Source organism: Hyperolius riggenbachi, chromosome 1, assembly GCF_040937935.1.
Source record: "Hyperolius riggenbachi isolate aHypRig1 chromosome 1, aHypRig1.pri, whole genome shotgun sequence".
Taxonomy (NCBI): Eukaryota; Metazoa; Chordata; class Amphibia; order Anura; family Hyperoliidae; genus Hyperolius; species Hyperolius riggenbachi.
The window spans coordinates 91,138,786-91,162,561 of NC_090646.1; the positions used below are offsets into that span (position 1 = coordinate 91,138,786).

Below are 23,776 nucleotides of genomic sequence, written 5' to 3' on the forward strand. Positions count from 1 at the left end.
CATTGCCTTGTGCAACCCAACCCGGATAACCTTCACCAGTGAACAACTACTGAGCATTCGGAACTTAGCTAAATATAATCTACCCCTGGATATTTCATCTACTCTTGATCTTCTGGCTTTTGTCTAGACTTTAGGAGATCTCCCCCCCAGCACCTCCCCTTAACCATAAATGGATCCACAATAACCCAAGTAGAGTCATTCAAGTTTCTTGGGTCCACGATCTCAAACGACTTAAAATGGGACAACAACACTGCCACTATTGTCAAGAAAGCACAACAGAGAATGTACCATCTGCGGCAGCTGAAAAAGTTTGGCCTACCTCAAAAGCTAATGGTGCAGTTCTACACTGCAATCATCGAATCCACCATAACATCATCCATGACTGTATGGTTCAGCTCCTGCTCAGCATTAGAAAAGGGGAGACTGCAGCGCATCATCCGATCAGCGGAAAGGATAATTGGCTGTAGCTTACCTTCCCTGCAGGATCTTTACACTAGCAGGTGCAGAAAGAGAGCATCCAAAATTGCCTGTGACCCCTCTCACCCAGCTCACTCCATCTTCCAGCGCATGCCTTCAGGAGTAAGATTCCGGTCAATCGCTACCAAAACCTTCAGACACAGGAACAGTTTTTTTCCTCAAGCGGTAGCCATACTTAATGCTGAACCACGTTAGAGCTGCTAGGACTGAAAGTAATCAGCACAGAACTAAACATGAACAATTCTCACATTGCTTACTGCCACTATACTTATAATGTCCTTAACTTGTAATATTCACACTGTCTGTCCTTGTATTGTTTTTTGTTTGTGTTTGTTAAGCAACTGCCAAGACAAATTCCTTGTAGGTGCAAACTTACTTGGCGAAAATAAATTGATTCTGATTCTGATTCTGATAAGATTACATGTGTCACAGCACTTTGCTGATCGCCGGGGATCAGCAAAATGCTGATGGAAAGTGCCGGAGTGTGAACAGGCCCATAGCCTCATCTGTATGTGCTTTTGGTCAGAACTGTCACCCTAGGAATAGTGTCCCAATCCCTACAGGTGACAGTTCTGGTGCATGTATATGTGACATGATGAGATAAACATATCTGTATAGTGTGCCAAATAAGTTCATAACTAGACTGTGGTTTGTTTTTTTTCTTTTCCTGCCTGAAAGATTTAACCTTCAGGCATGCAAGTGACAGTTTCTCTCATGTCAGATCCTTGTGGAAATATAGGGTAACCCTCACAGATTCTTGCAGAGGACAACTTCTGAGAGCAGGGGATGGATAAAAAAGTTCAATAGTTTGTGTGTCTTAGCTCTGGGACACTTAATAGAATGCCACTGAGTAGAGGCAATAAAGCATTAAATCTACTTTATAAATATTTATACAAAACTGTTAGTCTCAGCTACAATAGGGAATTGATAGAATGTGATTGGTTGCCACAGGTAACACAACGTGTTCCAGGCACTATTGTGTTACAGCCTTGCTGTAGTTTCCTCAGTCTTTCTTGTATCTATTATATGGCACGGACTGGCAGAAGTACACGGAGATCTCGATAAACAGCATAACTTGGTGTGCAGATAAGACTTTAGTGCGTCACTCAGATCTCAGGCCATAAGGCCACACTGGACATTGTTCTCTGAAAATGTGTGTTTTAATTAGATTGCCTTGTGGATAACCCATGCTAATACTTTTTGTTTTGTTGGGAAAAACAACAAAACAAGAGAAAGTTAATTTGGCCTTTTTATTCAACATGGAGCTAAACTTTTCCAATCAAGTGGGTTACTTCCTTGCAGCTTAAAGGGAACCAGAGGTAAAAGTGAAACTGAGGCTGCCATATTTATTTCCTTTTAAACAATGCCAGTTGCCTGGCAGTCCTGTTGATGTTGGTTGTGTCTGAGCCAACCCTGAAACAAGCATGTAAATATTTCAGTCAGACTTGAGTCAGAACACCTGACCTGTCTGCTTGTTCAGGTCTATGGCTAAAAGTATCAGAGACACAGGACCAGAGGACAGTCGGGCAACTTGCATTGTTTAAAAGGAAATGGATATGTTAGCCTCCATATCCTTTTTACCTCATGTTCCCTTTAAAGAGAACCCGAGGTGGGTTTGAAGAATGCTATTAGGACACAGGCGGGTTCCGCATACTATCACCAGCCTCTGTGTCTGTACTGTTCCCTCCCCCCCCCCCCCCCCCCGCCGCGCTCTGCTGTCCCCCATAAAAAAACGCAGTGCTAGCGACACGCAGCTTGTCTCTAGCTGGCTGTTAACCTTAATGCTGCTTGTCACCACCGCTCCCCCACCTCCTCTATATCGCGTCTCTCCGCCTACGTCTCTTCCCTCCAATCAGCTTACGGAGGCGGGGAGGGAAGGGACACACAGGCAGGGAGCGGCGGTGACTGGCAGCATTAAGGTAAACAGCCAGCTAGTGACAAGCTGCGTGTCGCTAGCATGGCGGTTTTTATGGGGGACAGCAAAGCGCAGGGAGGGGGACTGCGGGGACACTGTACAGACACAGAGGCTGGTGATAGTATGCAGAACCAGCCTCTGTGTCCTAATAGTATTCTTCAATCCCACCTCGGGTTCTCTTTAACATACAGTAAGATTTCTCTCCTGTATAATAATGTGATTAAAGGAAGGTGACTGTGGGTATGACAGTCATACCAAAATCCACCATACACTATCAGATGGGCTTTAGGTCAGGTGAACAATCGACAATTGTTGTTGTCTGTTTACCCATTGTGAAGATTTTCTGTGACTTCCTGTGCCACTTACATGTGACAGGAAGTTGGCGATTGTCCCCTAATGGTGACCCATTTGGATATCGCCAGCTCCTCTTCTAGTGACAGCTGTTGTGGAACCAGCTGTCACAGGAGCAGCAATCATCACTACAGAAGGAGCATAGACAGAAATAATAACCTGGCCAAGGTTACAAGCCTTCCCTACATTATCAAACAATAAAAAAGTGTATTAGCTGGAGTTCCACGTTAATGCATTCTGTTTCCATAGTTTTTTCTGCACAGTTGTCGACTGTAATTGATGTTACATGAAATGTGTATTTAAAAAAACAGATGTGATTGCTAAACCCAGTATACATTTCCTGTCATAATAAATCTGTATAATTTGTAATAATAGAGATGTGTGTGTGTGTATATGTTTTATTTCTCACTCTTTTCTCCCTTTGCAATTGAACTATGGAAAATAATTAACATATAACACAGAGGCTATTCACAATCATGGCTTCCCACTACTGACTCCTGACTCTGAGATCACTGTGAGCCAATCACAATGATCTCTAAAATGGAAATAAGGCTCTGGTCCTTAAAGAGAAACTCCGACCAAGAATTGAACTTTATCCCAATCAGTAGCTGACACCCTTTTACATGAGAAATCTATTCCTTTTCACAAACTGATGATCAGGGGGCGCTGTATGGCTGATATTGTGGTGAAACCCCTCCCACAAGAAACAAGAAAAGTACGTGCTCTTTTCTGTCTGTGAACCTTGCTGCATTGTGGGAAATAGCCGTTTACAGCTGTTTCCAACTGCCCAAAAAACATGCAGCAGCTACATCACCTGCCAACAGTAAAAATGTTCACTGGAGTTCCTCTTTAAAGTGAACCCAAGGTGAGTGTGATATGGAGGCTGCCATAGTTATTACCAGTTGCCTGGCTGCCCTGCTGATCCTCTCCCTCTTATAATTTTGCCACAGACCCTAAACAAGCATGCAGTAGATGCGATGTTTCTGACATTTTTTGTTTCTGGTGTGTGATTTAGACATTACTGCAGCCAAAGTGATCAGCAGGGTTCCAGGCAACTAGTATTGTTTAAACGGAAATAAATATGGCAGCCTTAATATCAGGCTCACCTCAGGTTCACATAAGGCTCATACATATGCTCAACAAAAGTCTTTTACATGCACAATTATCAAACAACTTTTGTTGTTGAAACAAACCAACAAAGTTGTTTGCTATTGTTCAAACAACTGATAAGACACAGCTCAAGTCCAAGCTGCTGAGGCTCATAAGCCCCATACACACACTCAACAGCGGTCTTTTATGCTTTCACAACTTTTGTTCTGAAACCAGGTGAAACGCCTAAAAAAAGTATTTTGCTATTCAAAGAGCTGATAAGAAATCAATCCAACAGTTGGATCGACTTATCATCAGTCTTATCAGCTGTTTGAACAATAGCAAAATACTTTTTTTTAGTTTCGCTACAAAAGTTGTTCAACAATTGTGCTGCATAAAAGACCGCTGTTGAGCGTGTGTATGGGACTTTAGGCTAATTTTACATATGGTGTGGTGCCAGGGAGTAGCAATGGGGGCTGCAGAGGTAGCGACCGCATCGGGGCCAAAGGGGCCCCATAAGGCCCTCCCTCAACTACAGTATTACCTCTCTATTGGTCCTGTGCTCATAATAATCACTTCTATAGATACTATGAGTAGTGGTAATCATTAACAAGCTATTCCCCATCCCCTTTTTGCACCTCTAACACTGTAGTTGCCATTGACAGGTTTTGGTGCGCCGTATCAATTATTATGTATACAGTGCTTCGGGGGCCCCATTGTAAAACTTGCATCGGGGCCCACAGCTCCTTAGCTACGCCACTGTGTGGTGCGTAACGGGGGAGAGTAGCGACTGCAATGATAGAGCTCTGGAACCACCAGAGGCTTCTTGTGTCCTGGAGACCACCCTGCCTGAGACCCTCTGGAAGACCGCAACCACGCTCTTCTTCATGCATGAAGCTGCACCCATGCGAGCAAGGCCATGCCTGCACAGTAGCACAGAGCCGCTCATGCACAAGAGGCGCTCCGGCTTACTGCGTAGTTAGGAGTGATCACACAGGCGCAGTACAGCCACACTCCTGCCAAAAGAAGAACGCTGTCATGATCATAAACCCGACAAGCTCTTCTTTTGGGGGTTCGTGGATGGCAACAGTAAGGGCCAGGAGGACGTGGGGAGCCTTTGCTAGATCCAGAGGGTTCCCTCTCCTCAGGTAAGTATCATTTTTTTTCTTTATATTAGGTTCACCTCAGGTACACTTAAATCAAATCTGTTAGTTTTCAAAAGCAGAGACATGTTGAGAGTCCAATATCTAAACTTTGATCAAAATCGGGTACAGTTGGAAACTGTACACATTGGCACAGATGTGCATGGAGCAGGTTCATCATTAGCAATGCTGGAAATGGTTTATTTCATGTACCAGCCCCAATTGTTCTTGCATCTTTTCCAATTCCTCACATGAATTCCTTGTGTTTCCTCCAAGACTCGTCAGGGAACATCTGTCTAGCACAGAAGGAAAACTGTATTTTCATGTTTGGCAGCCGCTGGTATTAGATCAAACGGTTATTGAAAGAAATGTTACATTTTTACCATTATGGAACTTATTCTTTTAATATTAATGTCAACTATTGTTCCCAAAAGCTTTTATTTTTCTATCTGTAGATATTACATAATAATACTGCAACATGCCTTTGTTTACACATCTGTTTCAGGTCACATTAATATTAGATTACCCTTTTGACAATGCTTGTAGCTTTCTTGGACGAGTAGAGGGTTAGCTGAGAATATTTATACTGATGTCAGTGTTGGAGCTGTTTATCTTTAGACTGTTTAAAGAAATTAGATCAAACTTGTTGATTTATACCAAGCTGTAAACAGTGCAGTCCAGAAACTTTCCCTTTTATAAACATTAAATACAAATGTTAAACAATACAGTGGACTAAATTGCTATTGCTTTCAAATGTTTCTGCAAGTGACACGGGTGTAGGTAGTATGACGGTAAACTAATGGCGGACTTAAAGTCGAGCTGTCAGCCATATTATCTCATAAAAAAACATATATAAGCAGATAAATACTTGCTCTACTTACATAACTTATGTATTGCACTGTCCACATTTTGATTTTAGTGATTTGTCTATAGTAAAAAAAAAAAGAGAAAAAAAGGATTTTCCATTTTGTTTGTGTCTATCCTGAAACCAACCCTGACATCATTTCCTCCCTTACTCTGTTTGTGTATCAATGCCCGACCCCTCCCAGTCTTCAGACACTCCCACCCAGGTTTGCAGTAGAAAGTGCATTGAGAAATAATGGCCAGATAGGAACAAAGGTGTGGGAGGGGAAACAGGAGGGAAAGAAGCTTCATCCAATCAGGCTGCATTAATTAAGTCTGTAGGGAAAGTAAAGAAGAACAAAAAGAAAACCTAGCATGCCTTGCAACTTCTTTTGTGTGGCAGATGTACCAAATAAGAGCCAGGGATTGCAGGGAAACTGGGGAATGATGTTTTATGGAGAAGAAAAAAAAAGTGATTTTTTTACTTTTGGATTTCCTGGTTATTACTTAAAAATAAAGAATTGATTTTTGATTTTATGCCCGACAGTTACTCTTTAAAAAGAAACTTTAATTTACGATTGAACTTCATCCCTATTCTTGAATAGATCACCAGGGACATCTGTATGTGTTACAATCTGCATCTGCTGGTAGATTCCTGTATGTACTACCTCTGCTTCACCAGCAGATGTCACCAGCCTCTATGAATTTACAGCTTGAACTTTCCTCTGCCCACCAGCAGAGGGTGGACTCTCTGGAGATCTCTTCACAGACAGGGAGGAGGCCTGGACTATCACATGGCCTTTCAGCATGGTATTTAGGCCACACCTGAACTCTCAGAACTTGCTAGCTCTTTGTTCCTGATCCTAGCCATCCTGCCCTGAGTTCCCTGTTCCTGGTGTTTGTTCCTTGATTCCCTGCTGTATTGATCTCCCGTGTTTTGACCTTGTGCCTTGTATACCGACTACTCTTTGCCTAGCGATTACTGTACTGTTTGATCTCCTGTGTATGACCTTGCTTGCCTGACTATCCGTGTGTCTCCTCCTCGATTTGTTATCCTGCATGTATATATATCTATCGTGCTTATTATTTTGGATCCAGGGTCCGTGTGCACACAGTCTATACACTGGACCTACTCTGCATAACTCGCTTATGCAGAGAGGTCCTTGTATAAACCCTAATTTTCATACCTTTCTGTATGCTTATTGTTTGTATCTACCTGTATTATTTGGTTGCAGTGCATGTATGTGTATAGAATACATTGCCTGCTAGTCTATGCTGATTGTTTTCATGCATGAGGTTAATGCACAGCATTATTCTATTGTTATTTAAAGGGGCACTATGGCGAAAAATTATGTTTTATAGCCACTGTACTATGCCTAGCTGTTTGTAGAGCATAGTAGCTTACATGTAGTGAGGCACAGGGGCTTTTTTTTTAAACACTGACATCACCTTGTATACATTATCAGTCACGTCGGCAGAAGTACCTTTCCGACGCCACTTAGCCTGTTCCATGTAGTTTTAGGGAGGCAACTTTCCCTGTTGCTGTAACTGACGTTACAGTTTTCCCCTCTCTGCAGCGCTGGAAGGTTTGTTCTAAATTTCAACTGCACGATCGTGCAGTTATAGTGATCCCCCATGAGCCGTAAAGAGTAGCAGCTTATGTGCTGTGAGGGGAGTGGAACGCACCCTCCCTCTTACGTGAGACGCAACTGCATGTGAGGACTGTGGAGGAACGCATCATCATTACTGATGACGCTGCCCGGCTAGGACCCCTGTAGCTGAAGCTGGCTGGCATGTGCTGCGCAGACAGAGCGGCAGCTTGCAGAGCAGACACAAGCGCTGTAGCTGTGTCCTGCTAATTGTACAGTAGTTGTGATTGTTGTTTTTTTTGTGGTGAATTTTTTTTTTACCCAATCGTTTTTTCAGTATTTTTTTTTCTAAAGCAAATTGCAGGTAGTTATTCATTTTTTTTTTTATTACTCTGGCTGAATAACTACCTGCAATTTGCTTTAGAAAAAAAATACTGAAAAAACTATTGGGTAAAAAAAAAAAATTCACCACAAAAAAAACAACAATCACAACTACTGTACAATTAGCAGGACACAGCTACAGCGCTTGTGTCTGCTCTGCAAGCTGCCGCTCTGTCTGCGCAGCACATGCCAGCTTCAGCTACAGGGGTCCTTGCCGGGCAGCGTCATCAGTAATGATGATGCATTCCTCCACAGTCCTCCTCACATGCAGTTGCGTCTCACGTAGGAGGGAGGGTGCGTTCCACTCCCCTCACAGCACATCAGCTACTACTCTTTACGGCTCATGGGGGATCACTATAACTGCACGATCGTGCAGTTGAAATTTAGAACAAACCTTCCAGTGCTGCAGAGAGGGGAAAACTGTAACGTCAGTTACAGCAACAGGGAAAGTTGCCTCCCTACAACTACATGGAACAGGCTAAGTGGCGTCGGAAAGGTACTTCTGCCGACGTGACTGATAATGTATACAAGGTGATGTCAGTGTTTAAAAAAAAAGCCCCTGTGCCTCACTACATGTAAGCCACTATGCTCTACAAACAGCTAGGCATAGTACAGTGGCTATAAAACATAATTTTTCGCCATAGTGCCCCTTTAATAATAAATTCTTATTATTCATTTATTCCTGGTTTGTCAGTCTTTTCCTAAACAGTGACATCTCTGCCTGGTTGCGGGTTTGTGCGTTGTTTCTGTTTGCTCCAGGTGCAGCGCACAAACTCCATGCAAAACGTAACAGTATGGCTGATCTTGTGGTGAAACCCCTCCCACAGTGTGTTGTCATGGTCCTGACAGTTTCCTGTCTATTAACCTCATTGCATTGTGGGAAATAAAATCTTCCACTTGTGCTCCCCCTGCGTTTGGTAGGGCAATCACAGGGACCAAGACCTGGTGGTCACTGGTAGCAGGATATCCACTAGCTTTAGGTTATCAGTCCATTGAACCTTGTGAGATGTTCTGGTGAAGGCTGAGTGGCCCGTTTGACTCCACATAGTGAGATAGCCCACACCAATCACGATCCAAAGTCTGCAGGAAACCTGTGTTGGACGGCGGAAGGTGATAGAAATACCAATATCTCTGCTGCTTGATCTAGTGATTAGCTATCTGACTTCCTGAAGGGGAGTGACTCCCTACTAATCTATGACAGTGTACAGGTAGACATACTGAACTATTCTACATGGTTACCCTGGAGGATTCCAATACAATATTGCTCTGTTGCTTAACCTCCCTGGCGGTTAATTTTTTTTTGCCAAATAGGCAAAAATCCTATTTTTTTTTTATTGTTTTTTTGTTTCATGTAAAGCTACCAGAGTGGTAGCTACATGAAACACCACTAGAGGGCGCATGTGTCCCTCTAGTGCGAACGTCGCCGGCATCAATAGCAAACAGGGGAACGCGTATATAACGCGCTCCCCTGTTTGGCTTCTCCTGTCGCCATGGCGACGATCGGAATGACGTCATGGACGTCAGCCGACGTCCTGACGTCATACGCCTCCGATCCAGCCCATAGCGCTGCCCGGAACTCATTGGTCCAGGCAGTGCAGGGCTCTGGCGGGGGGGGGGGGCCCTCTTCTGCTGCTGCGTGCGGGTGATCGCCGCTGAGCGGCGGCAATCAAGTTGTACGCGCGGCTAGCAAAGTGCTAGCTGCACGTACAGCACTTTAAATGGCCCAAATCGCCCCACCTGGGGCTGAGATATCTTCCTGCGCGGCATAGCCCGAGCTCGGCTCGGGCTTACCGCCAGTAAGGTTAACTAACCCTGACCTGACAGCTAAATTGTGGACTAAAAACCCATGGTGAGCTAGAGTACCTCATTCCCAAAGTGATCCCACTGCTCGTTATCGGGGGTCCTTACATTCCCCAGCCTGGTCCTCCAAACACTGCAGCTGCTTGGAAGTTACTCTGTGCGATGCAGAGCATTTCTGAACTGCGCAGGTGCGAGTTCAGGACTGTGCCTGCGCAGTGAAAGAAAGCGCCACTGACTGTTTTCACATACATGCCCATAAATTTAAAGAACTGTAACCAATAAAAACAAAAAAGTGACTAACCTAAGAGGAGAAAATGGTCTGGATCTTTTAGAGCCTCCCTGTCCCTCTCTGTGTCCCCTCATTTCCACCACCTGGCCATCATTAATATCTCTCACCTGCTGCGTCTTTGGGTCTCTTCGGAAGTACTTGGGTCGCTGAGTACTTCTACAGACGAGTGGCTCCGTACTGCAAATGCGCGAGTCCGTGATCACGCACGTGCAGTATGGAGCCACTTGTCTTTGAAAGTATTTGGAGACCCAAGTCTCCCATGCCCTCTACTCGCCAGACTGCTTAGTGCCACCCAATCTGCTCAGCATACAGACCATCCAGTCTCGTGGATACAGATACAATCATTGTGCTGGAGTAGCTGGAATTGGGCACCAGACAGGCCAAGAGGGAATGCGTGATCACACAATCAATTTGCTACGCACAATTTCACGGTAAAGAAACGCTGCCGCCACAAATTCTCATATAAACAAAAGAAAGGGGAATCTGTCCTTTCTGACTATTCTAAGTCTGGGGAAAGGAAAGGGTTACCAGTACCTAATCTTACTAAAAAAAAAAAAAAATTCTGTTCTCTGGGTAACGTCTCTTCAGAGAGCAGGTTCGTCTACGGTACTCAATACAGGTAAATGTCATTTATTGAACAAAGGCAATAATTACTTACAGAAAAAATGTTATCAGTATATGAAAACACGTATCAAACCGTATTGGGGTAAACATGGAAAATGAGGAAGAATACTTAGATTTATTTTGTTAGCAGTCTATCCCTAAAGTGGACCTGAACTCTTGCACAGGACAGAAGGAAAACTGAGAGAAATGCACCCTGTATGTATTTGCTTTGCCTGTCTAATTCCCCCTTGTCTAATCACAAGTTGTAATCTGATCTCCACCCTGTGTCACATGACTGCCTGTGGCAGAGATGGCAGATAAGCCCATTTGAAAGCACAGGATGTTAACAATGTGTCTGCTTCCATGGCTCAGGAAGCAGAAACAGTGCAGATGTATTTTAGGATTTGTATAATCTGTAACAAAGAAATGTTTTTTGTTTAAAGATTATTATGATGTTGCATATCTTTTACAGCAGATAAGATGTCCTGAGTTCAGGTCCGCTTTAAAGGAAATAAATATGGCAGCCTCGCTTTAGGTTCCCTTTAACATAGAAAAAGTGTCCTTACATGACTCAATCTTGATAGAATTTTTTAATTGAAAATCCATGTACAATCACGATTACTCACGTTTGTGCCGTGACACCATGTACTTCCTCTTCAAGATTAAAGTCGGAGGCTGGAACAGAGCCCAGCTGTGTAATGAGGGGGATGCAGTGAGAACCGGGAAAGCTTTAAGCAGGGCCGCCTTCAGGGCATCATGGGGGGACTACTGTATGGGGCCCAAGTGAATATGGGGCCTGGCAAACAGTGCCACACATGGGCCCCAGCTGCAGTCTGTGCCTGGCCATGTCTGCCCTTCTGGCTGCCCATTAATGTGGTGAGAGGTGTCGGGAGGCCCCTCCAGAAGGTGCCTTAGTCAGTTAGTGATTAAAGTAAACTTGAGACGAATGTTAGAAAATGATGTTTACTTACCTGGGGCTCCTTCCAGACCCCTGTAGTCCGACAGCTCCCTCAATACCCTTCCCGGTCAATCTGTTGTGCTCCAGTGCAGTGTGCACAATCTAGCTGGGTTGCAGAGCATTGCGCATGCACTCTTTTCCTCCTCCATTGTGCTCCCATAGCTGGGAACGCATGAAAAGCGAACGCACGGATGTTAGTGTGTTTAGTCCTTCGAAGATTGTGATTCACCATGTGAGAGCAGAGGGCGGCCCAGTAAGTTTGCCCAGTATGTGCGAATGCTTGTGATTCCGGCGCTGGAGACTTGGGCGGAGCTGAAGTTACTTTTAACACACAATAATTCGGCTTCTAGCAATTGCTGGAAGCCAAATTATTTCGTTCCCCACTATCCATGGCAGCCTGGAGGGGGAATAGTATTTAACACGGCCCGGACTTGTGCAGCAGCAGGATCAGCCATATACCGGCTGTATCCTGCACCCAAGTCTCCCGTGCCGATTCCTCTCGTACACCAGTATGGCCCCCACAAATTTCTGATGGCAGACCTGGCTCTAAGGCATACATGTCAAACTCCGGCCGCAGGCCAAATCTGGCTCTCTGAGCCATCAGATTTGGCCCTCGGGTGGTTTCCCCACTTTACATTATGTTTGGCCCACTCTAGACCACCAAAGTAGCTATACTGGATGGTAAGCCTTAGATCACCAGAAAAGCCATATGGGGAGGGGGCAGCATTAGATACTAGGGAACTGTATAGGAGAGGGAAGGGGGCCACTAGACACCAGGGAACTGTATAGGGGAAGGAGGGGGCCACTAAGAGGAGAGGGAGGACCACTAAACATCGGAATTGTATAGATGAGGGAGTACCACTAAACCTCAGAGAACTGTATAGGGGATGGAGGCGGGCTATTAGACACCAAGGAACTTTATAAGGGAGAGAGGTGGCCACTAGAAATTGAGGTTGGCCCACAACTTGGTCCCAGAGCTCAATTTCAGCAAACTTTGTATTTGAGTTTGACACCCCTGCTCTAAGGGATCCAGAATCCTCCTCTTAGGTGAGAACCATCTTTATTGGTTACAGTTGTCCTTTAATGCACATGCGCTCATCTGTGCAAAAATATGTTTTCTCATTCCCAACTTTGATATATTTTAAAATGATGTGAAATCAAGATTACCTACAAAATTGTCATTGCAATTAAGAATGCTAGTTAAATTAGAATTTATGTAAATAATTGTAAATGCGAAATTAAGGTCTACTGTTAGTTCTAATGATCATGTATCATACATGTGATGCGTGTTCTCTGCCCAAACTGGTGAGTGCAGGAAGGAGCTGTTCCTTTGAGTGATACATCTGTACCTTGGCTAAACTCTGTTTGTTTATATGTCTCTCCTCTCACCATAATAACCTTTCCATTCATGTCTGAAGTGGGGATGTTTGCACAGCTGTGGTAGAAAACAGCTGCATGGAAAAACTTGGTGTAACTTCTCCACTTTTAACCGTTTATGACAAAATGGCAGAGAATGAGTTCTCCGACTCTTGGTGTGGCTGCAAATCGTAGGGCAAGTCCATGACTCTCCAGCTGTTATATAACTCCCATCATGGACCATTATTCTCTGCAAGTTACCTCTACTGGAGGATGGAGAAGGAAGCACTCTGATTTTCAGGCAAGTCCAATATTGACTTCTTGAACCTGAATGTGATTATGTCTCCTTGTTTGGAATGCAAGACTGAGGGTTTTCTTGCACTTGGAGTGGTGCGATTTGCACACGGCAAAATGGTGATTTTGCCCACTGCACTGACAGAGAAATCGAAGGACACCCGCCCACAGAAAGCCTCATCCCCTCAGTCACGTGCACACTGGTGGTCAGGAAATACGCCACCTAAAAAACTGCATATGCGCACCGCTACCACAAGACAAATTGGAAATGTTCACATTACCATTGACTTGCATTGCTTCTGGAACCGTGCGTGGTGCGGACGTTTATGCTGGGATGATGCCTTGAGCTTTGTTCCTGTTACATGCCTTATGTGTGTTTGGTTCTCTGTAACACAGGACTGGATGTAAGTTGCATTTTATTATTTTATGCTTTTGGATGTTGTCACATTAAAAAGAGTACAGTACATTCTTCTTTTTAATCTTATCTAGAAAACGTGGACCACATTGGAGATCGATGCTGATGATGCTTGCTGCCTAGGAATGCTATTTTAGACCTTATAATTTGAGTCTAAAGGCTTGTACCCACCTCACGATTTTGTGCACAATTCTTCCAACTACCAGTATTTTTGAGTGACGAGCCATCGTTCCAGGGATCTCGCAATGTGGGTACGAGTGCACGATTAGGCAGATGACGCTTTGCGATGCGTGTTGATAATGATCGTCATGGCAGATTGGATCTTTAAGATTCCCAAAAACTCCCGCACAAAGTGTTGTGATTGAACTCTAGTTTGCACCTGTCGTTTGCTGTGGATCGGGGAACCCTTGTCGTCAGGGGACATCACGTCTTCGAGTATTCAGCTTTAGAGGATCTGGTAAGCGCTTTCATCTTTCGATGGTGGTGGAAGATTGGTCCTATTGCTACACCTGCGCTGAAGTGTACATTAGATATTTGAGACTCTTACAAGATCACTTCTGCAGCCTATATCTCTGAAACAATGGAATGTCTTTGCATTCATTTTCTTCATAAGGTAATCCCTGGTTATTTTATTTACATACTTTTTTTTTTAATTGCCCAGAAACGAATTATGACGCATGCCAGGTAAAATGAAAAACAAAGAATAACAAAAACTGAACAAAACTGATTTAAAAAAGAAAAATCATGTACAAGCACATTAAACACTTTTTTTAACAATACATAAACTTTATTTTTTTATTTTATTTTACAGCAGAAATATATACAGTACAAGAAATACAAAGTACAGTCATGACCAAAGTTTTGGAAGGGACACAAATGTGTTTTGCAAAATTTGCAGCTTTAGGCTACTTGCACACCAAGACGTTGCGTTAGGTGCTACGTTAAAGTCGCATAACGTGCACCTAACGCAAAGCCTGGTGCTCTTCGATGTGGACGTCGGAGTGAGCCGCGTTGTACAGCTCACTCTGGCGTCCGAGATGCCGTGATGCGTACTCTTGGACGCATGCGGCATCACGTGGTCCCGCCGGCCAATCGCCGCACAGAGCGGCCGCACCAGGAAGTAAACACTGCACGTCACAACGTGCAGTGAATATTAATTAGCCATGTGCCTGACCGCTCTCCGCTCCTCCCCAACCTCACTGAGCATGTGCAAACAGTCTAACGCGGCTTAAGCCGCTGTAACGCCGTAGCATGCTGCACTTTCGGGAGAACGTGCAGCGTTACATGTAACGCAACATGGGAAGTGTGAACAGCCCACTTGTGTTACATTGCTGTGCGTTGGGGGAGCGTTACAGGCTGCACTAACGTGCGCCTGTAACGTCTTAGTGTGTAAGCAGCCTAAAGGGTACCTGAAACCTTAAAAAAAAACTACATACCTCAGTAGAGGAAAGCCTGTGGATGGTCCAAAGGCTTCCCTGGTCTCCCTATGCCCGTTCTGCACTGTACCAGTACCCTCTATACAGCAAGTATCAAACACAAGGCCCACGAGCTGAATACGGCCTTCCTTGCCTTTTTTTTTTTTTTTTTTTGGTGGCCCTTGAGAGCTTCAAATGTGCATCACTGTAAGCAGTAACAGCACAATGCCTTCCCATCCAAAGAAGCACACATGTGACAGTGTTTCTGACTCAATCATTGTCAGTTTGAGCAGGGATGCAGCGATAACCCAAGAGACCCCACCCCCCAACAAAGCATGGGGTCTGCTCTGGGGATCCAAACCACTCAATCTCCCATATGGCTGGTAAAACACACACACCTTCCCCCCAGCACCATCTTTCCACATAGCAGAGTTGCGCAGCAAAGCAATGTAATATTTACCTGCTCCAACGATGCATTGTGTCTCTTCTGTTCTTCTTGAAAGTCACACACTCTAAGCTGCATACCTCCTTTTTCCGATCACATGACTTGCATTGGGAGCCTGAGGTATGCAGCATGGTTAATGTGGCTGTCAGGAAGATCAGAGGAGACCAGAAGCAGTGCTGGAGAAGCTAAATATTAAACTGCTCCACTGCGCTTCTCTGCAGAAGGGGGAGGAGCAAGCCCACACAGTTGCTATAGTTATGCCGCTTAGCTTGAGATTGTTCAATAAATTTTAGCCCCTTACATGACTGTGACACCCCTTCTTGGAACAATCTACTACATTTTGGTCAAAGATTGCTTGTGGCTATGCTCCCCACCAGGTAGAAGCATGGCCACACTGTGTAGGCACAACGTATGGCCTGTGCAGTAGCCTGGAGCCACTCATTTTTGGCAGGCCAATGGCGCCCGCAAAGTGTGGCCACGCTTGTGCATAGAGTGGAGCATTGCCGCAAGCATGAAGATAGTCCCTGCTTGCATTGTAGGGGTTGCAGAGGAACAGAGAAGTCTACGGAGCATCCAGAGGCGGTGCTGATCAAATCCGGATCTGGGAGACAACGGTATAGTTCTATCCGGATATCTCCCAGTTACCTCCCCGGAGGGGGCAATCTTACCTGTCTGACGTCTTCGGTCTGTCCCTCGGCGCCTCCCACGATGCGGTCCAAGCGGTGGTCACGTGATTACAAACACTTCCTCCTCCCGGGTTGAAGGAGGAAGTGTTAGTAAGTGACCCCCCCTGCCCAGGTTTACTGGGAGATATCTTGATGGCAACTATCCGGGTATCTCCCGGATCCGGATTTGAGCAGCAATGTCCAGTGGCTTCTCCCTACTTGTGCAAGTATGTATTTTTTTTTTTTTGTAAGTAACAGGTTTAATTTAAGTTTTTTTGTGGTGGCAATTCACATCATTTTTACATTGTTGTGCAGCGTGTTCAGAAGCATATTAATTTATTGCAAAGAACTTTATTAGCATAAAAAGTTTATCAGAGAAAACACTTTTCACTGTGCTTTGTCCTTGGCACATAACGGTCTGCTTACTTCATTTCACTAGTTATATCATTAATACGGGTGAGGATATAAATGGGTAAAGCTGAAATAACTGCTATAAAAGAGGGGTCTGTTTGTGTAAGCAATGGTTGCCTCATAACAAAAAGATGCAGCCATCATTTACTTCCATCAGAATCGCTTCACATGCATGGAAATTGCTGTTAAGAATATTGCACCAGAAAGAACCATTAACTGGATAATTTGAGAATGTTGAGGTGAAAGTATTAAATGCAGTGAAGGAGGCTTCAGAGGGTCCCAGAGTGTCAGGACCATCTCCTCCTGAGGGGTCGGCCACAGAATTGAGTTGCCACCAGTGCAGAGCTTGTTCAGTATTGGCAGCAGGTGGGTGGGAATGCATCTGCACACACAATGAGAAGATGACTTTTGGGCAACAAAGCTTGTGTCCAGAAAAGCAACAAAGAAGTAACTTATTTCCAAGAAAAGCATTAAAGATAGATTGAAATTCTACAAAAAGTACAAGGATTGCACAGCAAGAAACTGACGTAAACTTATTTTCTCTGAAAAATCCTTCTTCTGACTGTTTTGAGATAATTGATTGGAAGGAAAGGTGAATGCTACCATAAATCCGGTTTTATGCCAAGAGTGAGGCATCCTGAGACAATATGTGTGAGGGGCTGTATTCCATCCAAGGGAGTGCCATCAATGAAAAGTTGTATTAAAATGTCCTCTAAGAACAACTTCTCACAACAATCCAGGTGAAATTCCATGAAGATCTGTATATTTATGCGCACGATGAAGCAAAAGCAAACGTGATGACAAAGTGGCTCAGAGAGCCTAAAACTGAAATTTTGGATTTTTGGCCATGAAACTCTCCGGGTCTGAGAACTTGTGGTCTCAAAAAGCGGATAGATGAGCAGAAGCCCACAAAATTATGATCAACTCTAAGCACTAACGATGCAAGAATGGACCATCCTCAGTCAGGATTTAACCAAAGCTGATATCCAGCATGCAGAGGTAATAAAGAACAAGGGTCAACACTGTAAATATTGACATAAAGTTTATGCATTTGTCAATAAATGTCTTTTCAAAAAATATATGGAATGTTTAAAACTGTTCTTCAGTCTACCATAGGAACATGTAAAAAAAGAAATAATCAAAAAATGTCTAGACAGCAAAGTTTGCAATACAAATTTTCCTCAATGTCCAAATCTTTGGCCAATACTGTATAATTCTTACATGAGGACGCATACTAGCCAGTGTGGGAAAAGCATAGGACTATGCATAGATTGTTTTCATTATACACTTATAACTCTTTAATTCTATAAGAATCACATGGTATATGGTATTCTACAATGACTAGATTTCGATGGAAACTTCACAAATATACGTTTGTGTTTGTTTACAGTACCATGTAGTGGACCCAGGCATGTGAATCCAGTGTTAAATGTCAGCAGTTTTCAATAGAAGGAAAATTGTTGTTTCTGACCCTGAACGCCTTTACTTGTTACCTGTATTATTCAGTCATATAAAAAGTTGTGCAGATAATCGCAATTTAATTTTAATTGAGATTAAATATTTAAGGCCCATATGTTGCCTCAATACATCTGTGGGACTAATTAATCCAGATTTTCAATCTTCCACCTGCAGAAAAACAGTAGGCAACAGTGATATTTCTGCATGCCAAGCCTGTTTATAATGGCTGTCTATATGGGGTGATACTTGCTGCTGCCACACCACCTGACACTGGGCCATGAAGGGAAGATCCCTGCTTGAACACAGGGAGGCTGCAGGATGTTAGTGAGCTGGAAGTGGAGTATGGTGGGCTTTTATGTAGTCACCAAGCTTTGCGGGAAGGTGTTATTATGGTGTTGGGGGGGGGCATTCTGCTTGAAAAGGTTTTAGGGGAAAAAAAACTGCCAAATTATGTTGTTTTGGGGACATGCCTAAGTATGTAGTATAGAGATTAGAACTGCCTAATTATGGTTTTTGAGGGATATACTGTCTAATCACGTTGTTTGGGAAAAAACACTGCCAAATTTATGTTTGGGAGTACACATTACACAAGCTTATCAGTTCTGTTTGGGGTGATACGTTATACAATATTATATTGTTATTGTAAACTCTGCTAAAGTAAGCATTCGGGTATAGTAAACTAAAAAATGTTCAGGTCTCAGCCACGCACCATTATAAGTATAGAGGAGTAACGCCTGGAATAGTAAACCCTGATATAACAGAACATCTGTTATAATAAACCTGTTTTTTGGCCCCTGTGGTATTTTGTATCTGGCTATAGTGGAAAAGGGGTGGGCGCATGCGTCATATTTAAGTCATGAGCCATGGTCAGTGGGTGGACTGGCAGCCATTTGTAGCCTATGTGGTATCTGCACACTACTCTAGGCATTGTGGACTACCTCAAAAGCACCAGCCAGTGAGATCTATGCTTCCTGTGTAAGCTGCTGTCTGATCACTGAGGGAATTGCCTTTAATCTGTGACTTGCTTGTGCTTGGCTGTAACCCTACAGCATCATCCATGCTGCACAGAAATAAGGACAGAGGAGTACTCTACATGTACTGTACTGTACCCACATTAACTGGTGAGATCTAAGCTTCCTGTGCAAGCTGATGCATAATTATTGCATGCAAATCCCTGCATACTGAGCACTGCTTTTTGATCTAGCTGAAAGGAATACTGTAGGGGGGTCGGGGGAAAATAAGTTGAACTTATCCGGGGCTTCTAATGGTCCCCCGCAGGCATCCTGTGCCCTCGCAGCCACTTACCGATGCTTCGCGCCCGCCTCCGGTTCACTGCTGGAATTTCAGACTTTAAAGCCGGAAAACCACTGCGCCTGCCCGGCCGTGCCCTCTCTCCCTCTGACATCACCAGGAGTGTATTGCGCAGGCCCACTATGGTCTGTGCCTGAGCAGTACACTCCTAGTGACGTTAGCGAGAGCGAGGACACAGCAAAGCAGGCGCAGTGGTTTTCCAACTTTAAAGTCTAAAATTCCATAAGTGAACCGGAGGCGGGGCCTGAGCATCGGTGAGTGGCTGCGAGGGCACAGGATGTCTGCGGTGGACCATTCGGAGCCCCGGGTAAGTTCAACTCATTTTCCCCTGACCCCCCTACAGTATTCCTTTAAAGAAGAACTGAATGAAGATACAGTACTACAGTATACTTTATGTGCTTGAGTATGACTTTCTGATATGTTAAACCACTTTGCCCAGTCCCTTGGAGTTTATTATGAAGGGATTCGACTGTTTTGATTATGTTTGTAGCAATATGCTGCCCAATTATGGTCCTATTCAAAACACTGTACTGATATATATCATACAATGGATGCATAAAATGGTGGTGCCCTTCTTTACATCAATAAACTCAAGTCCACAAGCAGCAAATTCAGGTGTGCGTTCACAAATGAGGAAGTGAATCCAGCGTGGACTGGCAGGGTGAGCTGGTGTCTGGAAGCCTATGAGGGGAGAAGACCAGCCAGGCAGGCGGCCACCGCATGGGGTAGAGCCCATTGAAACTCTGAGCAATTTTTATACTGCAAAAGAGCATGAGTATGGATTTTAAATTTCATTAAACATTTGCATGGTTTTACACAATGGAAGCATGTCTATTTTATAACTGAGGTGAATTCTCTTTGAAGACCAAGCAGCATAAGAGCATAAAGGATGATTGTGACAGGCTGGGGATTGCTTAATTAACCTCCCTGGCGTTCTATTAAGATCGCCAGGGCGGCTGTGGGAGGTTTTTTTTTTAATAAAAAAAAAACTATTTCATGCAGCCAACTGAAAGTTGGCTGCATGAAAGCCCACTAGAGGGCGCTCCGGAGGCGTTCTTCTGATCGACTCCGGCGGCCAGAAGTAACACGGAAGGCCGCAATGAGCGGCCTTCCGTGTTTCGCTTACCTCGTCGCCATGGCGACGAGCGGAGTGACGTCATGGACGTCAGCCGACGTCCTGACGTCAGCCGCCTCTGATCCAGCCCTTAGCGTTGGCCGGAACTTTTTGTTCCGGCTACGCTGGGCTCAGGCGGCTGGGGGGACCCTCTTTCGCCGCTGCATGCGGCGGATCGCCGCGCTGCAGCGGCGATCAGGTAGCACACGCGGCTGGCAAAGTGCCGGCTGCGTGTGCTGCTTTTTATTTGAGCCAAATCGGTCCAGCAGGGCCTGAGCGGCAGGCTCCGGCGGTACTGGACGAGCTGAGCTCGTCCAGACCGCTCAGCAGGTTAAACACCCCAGAGGCGCTGTTTGACCCATCTCTCCTAACCCGCGGGTGTTGTGGAGGTTTTCAGTCCTATTCTGTCATGCATGTCTTCAAGCTTGAAGAATATTTTAGGATGGTTGCTGTCCATTTAGGATTGTTATCTTCTGAATTTTCTGCTTGTGGACTTGTATTTTGAATTGCAGCGCTATCTTATATATGTTTTATATTGCCCAATTATGGTATTTGGGGGGCACATAATGTTTAACTGGGATACATGCTTGTTTACCTATGATCATCCAGTGTTTTGTTTGGGGCAGAGAAGTGTCACTGATTTCTAGTTACACTCCTGCTAGGTACATACATTATTTGGCCAAGCTGTCAAGTCCACGGCTACTTTTTGCCACAATTTTCCTTCCATTTGTGCTCAGAGGTGCCCCAGATCTTTGTAGTGATGTAAGAATTTAAATACACATTCTTCACAGGCATACTAGAGGGAGGGCCTGACAATGGTATGAGACGACAATTTTCTCCAGGAAAAATTGGTCTCAATTTTAAAGTACCACTGTTCTAGGGCTTTATATGGGTGGAACGTGAGGTTTTCAGAACATATATAAAAGGTTGGCTAATTTTTACTCAATATATTATTTAAGAAGTATTTAGATATAATTGGATTCACATTTTATTGTATCTTATTGGCAATGTTTCCATGCCTCTAACTTGACATGTGAAATTGTTTTATAGGCATGGAACTTCTTGGACTGTTCATGTGCCATAGTCTACTTGTTGATAGTGCTTTATGCAAAACTTTAAGTTTATGTATTTTATGACAAAAAAACAAAAACAAACTACTCTACTAGCCTAAGGAACATCACCAGCATCCAGATGTATTACTGTATTCCTTAGTTGTCTTTGTACCTCTTGTTATAACTAAACCCTCAACATTTTTGACTGACCGACAAGTTCTTTGTTTGTGACCTACAGTACGGATTCAGCTCAACTTTCCATTACAGTAGAAACAATCGCTGACTCATTTCCATAAAGATTTTTTTCTCCATTTCCAACATTCACTGCAGATCTTCTGCATCCAAATAAATACTAAACTGAGCAAGATGAATCTCTTGCCAAAACCAGTTACCTGCGGCACGTCATAAAAGGAGAGAGTTTGGCAACGGCTGCAGTTCCAAGTGCTTCGATGGAAAACATCTTGTGTAACTTTTAAGAGAACACAGATCGTTCTGACCTTCTTGAGGCAATGCTCTCAGAACTTTCCATTCTGTGGATCTTGACCTTCTAGAGCTGAATGTTCCAATTTGTATATTATTATTTTTTTTTTATTTCATTTTTCTTTTCATTACATGGAAACGTCAGACTCTATGTTAAACAGCAGGTCGTCATTCCCTCTTCGAACTTCAAGTAGTAACGGTGATTCGTGAATTACTGCATCTTGCAGATCACTAGATGTCTTCAGTGGCCGTCCATTGACTTTCACAATGATGTCTCCATCTTGGATTCCCCCTCTGTAGAAATATAATATATTTATATAATACAATATAATTAGAACTAAGCCTTATAATTTCTCACCATTTTTAGCCCTAACGAGCCATTGCTTGAATTTTTTAAGACAAAAAGGCTATTAGGAGGCAGGGAAAAGGCAGAAAATAAGGTTTTACTGCAAGAAAGTTCAAAGCTTCATTACTTCTGTTTGTTTTACAGCTCAACAAGGCAGATTTTGCAGAAGGCTGTGACAGAATCAAATCTTAAAAATGGAGCCATTAAACTGAAAATAAAAATATAACCCTCAGTACTTCTTTACGAATGTTCTACTTATCAACAGTACTATACATACAATTTATTATCCCATAACTTTATTTTCACTTTAAGTTTGCTTTAATTTTTTTGCAGATCATGACATTCTGTATTTACTTACATTTTACACTGAGACCTGAATTTTTTTGGGGAAATTAGATTGTATTTGGGTGGTGTCTTATCAGATATCTATATTATTATGGAGTCACAAGTGGTCTTCTGATCAGTCAGTTATGTATGAAATATAATCCCACCAAAATATCTGCTTGAACTTTTTCACAGAGGGTTGATTACCCCGGAGCACTCAGCTCAAGCAGTACCAAAAAGCCCTAGTGGGTCTCCCCATACTGACAGGAGCTCAAAAATTTAAAAATAATTTGATAAAATATATCTCCCTTTACAGAATTTTGATAAGGTGGATTTGGATAGTTTGGGAGTTCAGAAATATTAAGCTATAGAAAAACAACCTAATTCATACCTTTTATAAAATATGCTGTTCTTCTACTCTCCGGATTACCTTTCTGGAAGTGTATTTTTTTATACACACCACTGTAACCCTGGCATGCCACCCACATCAATGGCATAACTACTAATCATCGGGCCCACCAGAAAAACGTTGATGCGGCCCCTTAATGTTCATAACTGTCCTCTTGCCTCCCCTTGGTGACCCTGACAGCCTGGGGGTCCATCTTACAAGGGTTATAAAACAAGTGTGGCCCTAAGAATCTTCACACCCATAACAAGTGTAGCTACAAAAACACCTGATGTGGAATATCAGAGGGAGGGAAGGTTAGTAGTTGGGGTCCGCCACACACCTCTAGGGGGAAAGTCTGCGACTGTCCTGGCATTGTATCTGGTAATATTGGGCATGAGAGGCCGGATAGCATCACTCAAGCATGCCTTGGGCAGTACAATCCCTGCACTCACTGGTTTTATTATAGAGCCTGTTACTGCCGGTGGCATCTGTGAGCCAAGCTGCCTCCATGGTCTTGGCAGAAGATCACAGGCACAGATTCAGCTGCTTACAAACACAGCAGAGAATTATCCAGGACAAGTAACTAACAAATTCAAAGCTCACCCACTCAATCTATTCACAATCTATTCACAAAGCAAGTATTTCCAGTCCTCTCCTCACAAGCAACAGAATGATCACCAGAGGACCCAGCACATTGATCTCTGCTAGAAGGGACACTTTACTTGCACAAGAAAATCAAAAGGTGAAACCAATTAAACTTCAGGGTTTTGTTGTTTTCCAATTTCAAATTCCATAAATTGCGATGAAGAAATTATTTTTTCCCAAACAGGTTATCATGCTGTGGCTAATCTTTTAAAGAAAAGAG

General features: G+C 43.7%; 2 protein-coding genes across 9 annotated transcripts in view; one reads left to right on the forward strand and one right to left on the reverse strand.

Moving 5' to 3' along the window:
- Positions 1–23,776, forward strand: part of LOC137563743 (peroxisomal acyl-coenzyme A oxidase 3-like) — a 372,185-nt gene that overhangs the window by 166,388 nt on the left and 182,021 nt on the right. The window lies entirely within an intron of this gene.
- LOC137563764 (serine protease HTRA3-like) overlaps positions 13,593–23,776 on the reverse strand; it is a 116,784-nt gene continuing 106,600 nt past the window's right edge. For 5 of the 7 annotated variants that reach the window (XM_068276688.1, XM_068276705.1, XM_068276723.1 and 2 more), the window contains one exon: positions 20,376–22,147. In XM_068276688.1, coding sequence (XP_068132789.1) covers positions 21,982–22,147 — 166 coding nt within the window. In that variant the 3' untranslated portion in view covers positions 20,376–21,981. Of the gene's footprint in view, positions 14,012–20,374; positions 22,148–23,776 lie in introns of those variants that run through there. The other 2 variants (XR_011030433.1, XM_068276676.1) reach the window with 2 other exon arrangements.